General features: G+C 29.8%; 1 protein-coding gene across 1 annotated transcript; it reads left to right on the top strand.

The window, feature by feature from the left end:
- Positions 1 to 464: 464 nt before the first annotated feature.
- Positions 465 to 5,258, top strand: LOC129320916 (CRIB domain-containing protein RIC10-like). The gene is made up of 4 exons (XM_054966594.1): positions 465 to 561; positions 2,081 to 2,184; positions 2,904 to 2,991; positions 4,617 to 5,258. Exons 1-4 carry the CDS (start codon positions 501 to 503, stop codon positions 5,033 to 5,035), a joined length of 672 nt encoding a protein of 223 aa, XP_054822569.1. The 5' UTR covers positions 465 to 500; the 3' UTR covers positions 5,036 to 5,258.
- Positions 5,259 to 10,262: the final 5,004 nt, after the last annotated feature.

The raw sequence follows: 10,262 nt of genomic DNA on the forward strand, positions 1-10,262 counted from the left end.
GTTTAAATTAATTTGCAATAGAAGTACATTAGAGAGATCAAACTAAGTCCAAGAGTTGCAGCACAAAAAATGTTGGGCAAGTCTTTCTATGCACAAACATACATACGGCATCACAAAATTTTAGGGTTTGATGCCGAATAATTTTCATGTTGTTACCAAGAACTACGTGACCTCTCATATATTTTATGGAATTGGAATTTGGAAGAATAAGTTGCACTATATATTAAATCTTCAATATTTTATATCAAATATTTTGAATGAATATATACCAATAATATTGAAATTTATGTTTATTTGATGTATTAATTGTGACAATTGAAGAAGCATTAATATTTAGATTTTCTTTTTCAGGAATCAATGTTAATGTATATCTAATTTGCTCTGTTGAAGATTGAAAGCACCAACCTTAGAGGAGAAAGGTTATTGGTGCAAGCTAAGTAATTATATATATATATATATATATATATATCGAAAGAGCTTTCTTCATATACAGATCTCCAATGACAACAAAGGTGAAGGGCCTCTTTAAAGGACTGAAAAATAACATAACCAACATATTTGGTAAGAGCAATCTTCACTTCCCAGACTAAATTCAATTTATTTATCTATATATTTATTTTTTATTTTAATTATTAAGTAATAATAGTTGTAATGTTGGCAGGATTTCCTAATTTTAATATTAATTAAAACTAAGAAGTCTCATGAATGCATATTTAAGGGCAGAGCCAAAAATTTTGATTAGAGGAGTCAAGATGGTAAAGCATATATGACAATAAAACAAAAGTTAAATTTATAGATATCATTAACGAAATATAAATATTTCAACATTTGTAGATCACATTCAATTTTACAAGTGTACAACAAAAATAAAGATGTATCTTCATTTTATTAAGTTTTTGTTTTCAATTTTTCATGGTATAAAAATCATTAATTATATTGTTTATAATAAACTTTTTTGCAATTTCTTTTTCAGTATTAAACTAACATTAAATTGGCAAAAAATTCATTTTCCTTTTGAAGCATTGAATGATTTAAATGCTTCATTAAGATTTAAAGTTCTGATCAATCTAAGAAGCTTTATTGTTTGCTCACTAAATTTACTACCAAATTCTTTTAATTGATAATAAATGATAATAGTAAATATATCAATACAATAATGATACTCAACTATGATAAATCTTTATATTTATGAGATCAAATTGTATCATAGTAAAAGCTATTCATATTACAAAAAGAAGTAATTAATTTTTTTTAGAAGAACATCATAATAATAATATCTTAACTTTTAAATAAGTGATTTTATGATAGATATCAAGCAATGTTTGACAAAGTTTGTTAGGAATTCTCATAGTTTCTTTTATCAAATGTAAAATAAAAGTAAAATCAAGTGTCATCAATTCTTTAAAAGTATATGTAGTAATATCTCATTGAAAATGAGAATTATATATATGTACATAATAAATTACATATAGAATTAAAATGATAACTCCATCTAATATTTTTATACTTTTGTGATATGTCAATTTAGGGGGCTGATAGTATATAAAACCTAACATTCTACCCAAAAAAAAAAATTGAAAAGTTAGGAAGTCCAGTCTCCCTTATTTCCATGTGTGTGCATATTGTTTGCCAATAGCAATGTAGATAATATTTCTTTGTATTAAATGATCTTTTTTTTTAAATAAAAAAACAGATTTAAATATTTTTTATGTATAGAAAGTCAAACTCATGACTAAAATCGTTGCTCTAATTACAAATTTAAGATATAACTGAAATTAAAAATAAAAAAGATGACGTTAATTATATTAAGGCCATCCAATCTAAACAATCAATGGCAATCATGAAAAATAAACAATACCAATATGCTATAATTTTTTCAGCAGCATTCAACATCAAAGCTAATGATAAACATATTTTTATTGTGTTTGAAATTAACAATATAGAGTTATTATTAATTTATTGTTTATTTTGTTTTATTAGACTGTGGGTAAATTTTAATGCCTCCATTAATCACCCAGGACAAATTATCGAGTTATTATATATAATGTTTTAACTGAAAATATTTGCAATAAAATTACAGAAGAGAAGGAAGATGGTGAGGAGATTCAGATTGGATTCCCAACAGATGTAAAGCATGTTGCACATATTGGATTGGACAGTCCATCGGCAAATACACCAACTTGTGTGCGTTCGATCTCTCATTTTGTTCCTTTAATTCTTGAATAATTATGATTTGCTAATTTCTCTGATTGTTATCATAAGTTGTATCAAGATATTTTGGGGCAATTTCTCCTTTAAAACAGTACAGAAATGTTTGGCATTTTAAATTTATTTTTAGTACAATATTTCTCTTTAATTTTTAAAAAAGTTTCAATACTGCCTTATTAATTTTGCCTATTAGTTAGAAGTTTATATAAAAAAGTCTAAAAATGACCTAAAAAATACAGAGAATGATAAAAAAAAATTCTTGCACTGTTTTAAATATTGAAAGAGAATATTGTACTAAAAATAAAGTTAGGATTTCAAACATTTTTAAACATATAATTTAGAGGCAAATTGCCATTTAACCATTTTTTTTCATATTTAAGGTTTTTGATTAATAAATTCAGGCATTTATATCAGTGGCAAGAAATTCTTGATTTGTAATTTTCTTGCTTTTCATTATACCTAAGTTCAATTAGGCACCATCTTGTACATTACACAATTTTAAAAGATAAGTTAATGCTACTTATAAAACTTTTTTGTAGTAGGGTGCTCAAGAGTTTGCACATGTATTTTATGTTTTATGATAATCATTTATTTTTTATTTAAGAAATTCATAAAAGACACTTATTGTGGGCGTAATTCTATTCTTTTTCCTACTCTATATGCACAAAATGACATGAAATTTGGAAATTTTGTAGATGACAACAATGAACAGTAGTGCGTCAGAAGCTCCAGAACTCTCAGCAGCTGCCGCAGCAGGAGTAAATTCCAGTGAGATACCGCAAGGTCTTGATTTATTGATAAAAGCTTCCTTTCTATTAAACCAAAAAATTACATGCATTTTAGAATATTATGATTAAAATATACTCTTTCAAATCATAATATAATGTATTTTTTAGTTAAATTTTACTTGATTTAAAATATAAAACATTAACTAATTTTTATAATTATTTTTAGATAAAAGTACATTTTATCTTTAAAATATTTTTTAAAAAGCACCTAACATTTTAAATTATTTAATGAAATAATTTTACCTTTAAATAATTAAAATGAAACATTTTTATCATTGCCATCAAATTTTTAACATTGACTATTAAAAATATTAACTGAGACTTTAATATTGATTGTTAGGGAACTTCACGGAGAGAAAAAAAAAAACTTCTATTTTAATTATTTTAAAAATAAAATTACTCTAATCAATAATTTAAGCCTTATGATGTTAGATACTTTTCAAAGAATATTTTAATGATAAAAATACACCTTTTACCTCTTATTTTTCAACAACACTCTTATATCATTTTTTTAAAAAAAAATATGATATATTAAAATTTTAATTATAATTATCAAAGCGCCTTTTTTGACCAAACATTATCAAAACATTTATATATAATATTTAATAAAAATATGATTAAGATTTAAATTAATTTTTTTATAATTATAAAGTAGTTAATAATACGTTATATTATGTCAAAAGTTTATATAATCAATTTTTAATATTGTGTCAAAGGGAGTTTATACAATTAATTTCTCTGCCCAGTACATCTACTTTTATTATTATGAATGATTTAGTGTAAAGCTTTTACTCAAAAAATAGTTTAAACAAGTCAATAAATGAGTAAAAAATAAAAATTCAGAAACATGTTCAATTTTATTTCTTTGAAATAATAATAAAAATATTGATGAAAATAAAAAGTAAAACTACATATTTTAGATTATTATTATTATTATTATTATACTTTTTATCTTCACTTTCAATATATTTGAATCTTATTGAATAGATTACATATACTTTTCCATATATCAAATGAAATTTTAAAAATAAATTTTAAACTAAAGTAAATATTTAACCCTTTAATTTACATAAAATTTCATGTTAATCTCTTAATTTTATAAAATATATTTTTAATTTTTTAATTTTAATACAGTTAGTTTTATAATAAACATTATTTACATTAAATTTTATAATATTAATAAAACATTTATAAATATTGACGTATTAAACTTAACTTTTTTAAAAAATATTAATAATTGATATAAAAAATAATCATTTAAAATTAATAATTTTAAATTAAAAAAATACATTTCATAAAATTTAAAAATAAAATAAAATATTATATAAAATTAAATAATTAAAAATATACTGCAATATTATTCATGATTAAGGCATAAAAACATTTAAATTTTTTTTGGGAGTTTTTAATAACTTAAAATCAATAATATACGTGAATATTATTCATTAATTTTATAAAAACAGGCTAATCATATTTAATTTGTTAAGTTCTATCTTTTAAACTTGATGATCAATGTTTGATTATTTTAATAGGTTGAAGAATATTGATCTCTAGTTAATAGGCATCCTTTATATAAAGAAAACAAAAAAGCAAATAACACCTTGCCTCTTATATACGCAGGTAATAGTAACAACATGAAGGGTGAGGCGATCCGTAGCATTAAGGAGATTCCAAGGTCCAAACCCGCTAAAGACACCAGTTTGAATTCCCCGACCCGACGGGGCTCCGACGAACAGAAGCATGTCCGACGCCACCGACACACCAATACGGATCCGTCATCGGATTCTTCAACTCGTGGGTCATCGCGTACCTCTAGAAGACACCGAAGCACAAATCAAGCGCGTGAGTTATCGTCGGAAGATATGGCGGCAGAAGCGGCGGCACCGAAACAGCATCGTCGGAGGAAGTCAAAGACGTCCAACGGAGACGGGTCGATGAAGTCGTCGAGGAGATCATCAAAAGGGAATTCATTGACCGAAATCTCTTTTACGGATCTGGAACCTGGGGACGGTGCGAAGCGTTGTGAGAGCCTTGTTTGAGGAGACAAACAAGTGAAAGGGAAGAAGGTAATGAGAATCTAGCAAGAAGAAAAAGAAGAAATATAGGTTTGATGCAATCCGGGAAGAAGGTAATGAGAATCTAGCAAGAAGAAAAAGAAGAAATATAGGTTTGATGCAATCCGGGAAGAAGGTAATGAGAATCTAACAAGAAGAAGAAGTTGTTGAGGTTTGATCCCCGGGGGGGGGGGGGTTGGGTCAATGTGGATCTAATTCCAGCCATTTAACTCCTGGTTTTTCAGTACTTTTCCCCGGGAAAAAAATGTTCTTGCTATTTGTTTTCTTGTATTATATTTTTTGGATGCGAAATTTGAAGGAAGGAATAGATTTAATTTGACACAAATTTTTCTCCATAATTTGATATATAAATTTATTTGAAAAATATTTTTTTCATTTTTAAAATTTATTTTTTTTTTAATTTTTATTCATCCATATTTTATCCTCATCTAAATAAGAAGGTAAGTGAATTTTACTATTACAGTACATGGGATATGGAGATGGGAAAAAATGGTAAGTATGGCCCTTAATGACTCAGGCCTTAAAAACTCAAACTCTTAAGTTTAATTTTTTTAAAAAATATTAATTTTGAAACTCGAGCTCTATTTAAAGAGATCAAAACAAGACTTGTAAGCTTATTTTATTTTTTAAAAAATTAAAAAAAATTTAATAAAATAAATAAATATAAATATAAATTAAAATCTTAATCAAACTTTAAAGTGAAAATATAAAATTTCAATTTAGATCAACCTTATCAAATTTAATAAATACAAAAAATTATTTATTATAGAGTACGATATTAATCAAAACTAAGAAATATGCCTTACAAAGTAATCATGTTTAAGAAATTAATAAAAATCTAACAATATAGTGTTAAAATAAATGACAAAAGGACCAACATAATTATTTTGATAACAAAATACTTGAAAAATTATTGATATTTTGAGGAAGAGAACTTGAAGGACCACCCAAACTCGAGTTATTTTTCAATGTCTATTAGGGCTAGGCCTAAAAGCTCAATTTTTCAAAAAGTCACCAATTTTTTAAGCTAAAACCCTTATCTTAATAGGACATCCAAGTCTGATCCTCTAGACTTGACCTTTATTTCCAACTTCAGTGAAATATCAAATCCCAAAAGCCACCTAAATTTAAGTAAAAGAGGTACTCGAGACAAGAGCAACAGGACACAAGCTTAATGCGTGCATGAGCTCTTCTTTCTTTAAAAATGAGTCAACTTCATCTGTGTTTTCGATTCATTTTTGGCAAAAGAAAGTGGGGAGAATGACACACAAGCATTAAAGTTATCTTGCAAATGCTCATTCAAATAAAAAAAATGTTTTTATATGTATTTTCACCAAAGTTGAGCAACAAGTGGGATGGACTAGCCTAAGAGGCTGCCAGTATCTACCTAAATGAGTCAAAACAAACATGAGCTTGCTCATACTTAAGGCTAGCTCATTTTGACCTGCTTAAAAATGGGTAGAGCTTGCTCGTACGGGGGTAAAATGGGTTTGGACTAGCTTGTATTTTCTTGCAATATCACAATTTTTTTTTTGAAAAAAGCATGATAAAATTAGAAGAGGAGAAATTGAAATTGCATATCGAGAACATCTAACAACAAGTTTACAAATCTAGAACAAAGCAATAAGAGAAATCTAGAACCTAACCAACAAGTTTGCAGATCTAAAAGAAAAGAGTAAAGACAAGTTGCAACCTACTAGTCAATTAAAAACAAGACAGATAAGCTACATAACATTGATGGGAAGTGACAAGTGAGGGTCTTTTGGACTAGGTTCCAACACTCCTCATGGAACCCCAGCCGAGTAGCAATTGAGGGTCTTTTGGTCAAGGCCCTAAAAGCGGCTAATGACATATGGTTTCAATTAGTAATGCTCGAGTAGCAAATTTTGATATAAAACAGTCAAAATGTACTTAAGTGTCTAATTTTTAAACGGGGATATTAGATTAAAAAGAAACTAGTGTCGTTAGTTAGACTTTGAAACAAGTTTCGTATGGGCACTTAAATCACCTCAACTGAACATTGGAAGCAAAAACAATGCATATTTGAAGTTCTCACTAAAAACTGCTGTGTGACAGCAGAATCAGGTGTGTATCTACATGCTGTGGCACATGGCACAAAGTAGGTAGCTTTGGTCTCTGTGCCACTTGCTGCGACGCATGTGGCACAAGCCGTGAACCATGGCCCTTATTTTGACCTAATTTGATTAAAATGCACATGTTTTCTTGATCTTTGATGAATTTTTGCATAATGCTTCCACTGTGTAGGGTTATATAGTTTGAGTAATTTATAAAATGATTTTGAAAAATTTTTATCTGGGATCCTAAAACTTTCTAAATAATTGGTTTTCGTATGAATTAGTAGATTGTGATGGATTCTATGGTAATCTTATCGAGGACATTATACCCGGGCTTTATTAGAACATTTGAATGGGTAGTCATGCTATTCGGTCTGAAAAATATCGGGGCTACTTATCAGGGAGCTACGAATGCCATCTTTCATGATATGATAGGAAAACATTTAGAAGTATACATAGATAATATAATGATCAAATCGAAAAAAGAATAAGATCATATCGAGCATTTAAGGACGAGCTTCCTTCGAATGAAGGAAGTAGGCCTTAAACTAAATCCACTTAAATGTGCATTTGGTGTAATTGCAAGTAACTTCCTTGGATTCCTAGTCCATAGAAGGGGGATTGAAGTAAATCGCAATGAAGCACGGGCTATTCTAAAAGCGAAGGCGCCAAGCAATAAAAAAGAGCTCTAAAGGTTTTTGGGCTAAGTCAATTATCTCAAATGTTTCATTCTGAATCTGGTTGGGAAGATGAAGGAATTCTCTGAGATCATAAAACTTAAAGATGCCAAGAAATTCACCTAGATCAAACACCATCAGGTGGCCTTTGACAAAATGAAAGAACACTTGATAAGGCCCCTGGTCTTAACATCCCCAAGGGAGAACACCTCATTCTTATTATATTTAGCTTCCACCGTTATGTCCATAGGATGTATGTTATCCCAAACTATTGATGGGGGACGTGAGCGGGCGGTTTGTTATTTAAGTAGGTGTTTGACTCCCACAGAGGCTAGATACTCAACTGTGGAAATAGCGTGTTTAGCATTGTACTATGCTTGTACCAAACTAAAGCATTATATAATAAACATAGTTGTATATGTGGTTTTGCATTCCAATTTAATTAAGTATATACTTAATTGGCTAATCATGATAGGTTGTATAGGGAAGTGGAGCTTGGCCCTAGTGGAATTTTCATTAATATTCTTGCCTCAAAAGTCAATAAAAGGCCAAACGTTAGTAGATTTCCTTGTTGATTATCCCTTAGCTGGGCTCCTTGAAGACGAAAAAGAATTACTTGTGTTCTCAATAGATCCAGGGCCCTAGGTGCTTAAGTTTGATGGGCCTAGCATAGAACAAGCATCTGGGGCCGGAATAGTGATAACTTCTTCTAGGGGTAAAAACTATATTATCTCTCCAATTAGATTTTAAATGTACTAACAATCAGGCTAAATATGAAGTACTACTCATAGGGCACAAGAGATGCTTCAGAAAATGAAAGCCCGCGAGGTAGTCATAAAAGGGGACTCTCAATTGGTCATCGAGCAATTAATTAGTGAATATAAGTGTAAGAGCCTGGTCCCAGCGATGTATTATGCTGGGGCTTTATAAATCTTAGAAGATTTTCACACAGTAACCTTGACACATATTCCTTAAGCTCAGAATTGGGGAGCTAATAAACTAGCCTAAATAGCATCAGTGCTAAGGCTTTCGCCCAAGCTCACCAGAAAAATAATTATAGTGGAACGAAAAGAACATCATTTGATTTCTCAGCATGGTTTGAGAATGCAGTATCGTGTGATCTCATAAGAATTAGCTCAAGATTGGCGAGTTGATTTCAAAAGTTAGTTGCAAAATCCCATCCAACGATATCCCTATGAACATGGATACGCACCCAACACTTCATTCTAATTGGAGATGAGTTGTACAAGAAGGGCCTTAACGAGTTATTACTTAAATGTTTGGCCTTCATTGAGTACATAGAAGTTTAAAGACAGGTGCATGAAGGAGTGTGTGGGGCCCATCAGTTAGGGTAAAAAAATGCAATGGATGGTGCATAGCCATGAATTTAATTCTGGACATTAATTAGATTTTATTATATCACATGCTATTTAATTGAATTATGTGATTTATATGACATAGGTGGCATGTGACTTATACATCAATTGGGCAATTGGGGTCAACACTCCTTAAAGTCAATGGCTGATCATTTGCAAGGATTAAATCAGCTTAAATGATGTGGATGACACATGAGAAATTACACACACATTGGAATCATCTACAAACTAATAGGAGGTTGCCACCTTGCAAGTGTGACAAGGCTCCCATTTCCATTTTAATTTCTTTTCCTTTTTTTAATTACGTTTCAGCTGTGCCAAAACAGAATAAGCACGCCATTTACCCCCTCAAATCAGATTAAATACTCATTCATTCATCTTTCACATTTTCTCTCTCTAGTTCATCTTGTTCTTCATTTTTCTCCACCTTCTCTCCTCCTTCTCTCTACTTTCTTCATTTTTCCAGCACCCATAACTCCACATTCAGCCATCAAACCTCCACAAAACCACCACTATTCTATTCCTCTTACTTGGATAAACCTATCCTTACTACTTGCAAGGAGATTTAAAGCTTGATTCCACTATTTCCATGGAGCTCTACTTGGCTATGTCTAGTTCTTGGAGGAGTAAGATGGTTTTGATGTTTTCTAGCTAAATTCTCCATGGAATCCTAGGGAGGAGTTGATGGAAGAGGAGTTTTGAAGTCTTCATTTGGCTAAGCTCAACTATTTCTTCATCTTGTTTCAATTCCATTAGAATACTATGACTATTATTGATTGTGGTTCAATTTGACTTTAGTTTCATGGTTGGTTGTAATTGTTAGTATTGAAACAAGATTGTTGACTTGAATTTCACTTCCTTTTATTGCTGGAAATTTCTGCCACTTAGTGATTTTGCATTGCAATATGTGATTTCATTTGGTGAATGTCTTGTATTAACCAAGCATGTAATTGTGTGGTGAATACTTGATGAGTTGCTTGAGTTTTCATAGTTTTGAATTTAGGTACAGCTTTGGCCAGTGGCAATTGGGAGTGAATTTTAACTGAACACTTGGTTAATTCTT

The sequence above is a fragment of the Prosopis cineraria genome, unplaced genomic scaffold (genome assembly GCF_029017545.1).
Source record: "Prosopis cineraria cultivar Desert tree isolate PC_DT_omini unplaced genomic scaffold, ASM2901754v1 PC9, whole genome shotgun sequence".
In the NCBI taxonomy this organism is placed as follows: Eukaryota; Viridiplantae; Streptophyta; class Magnoliopsida; order Fabales; family Fabaceae; genus Prosopis; species Prosopis cineraria.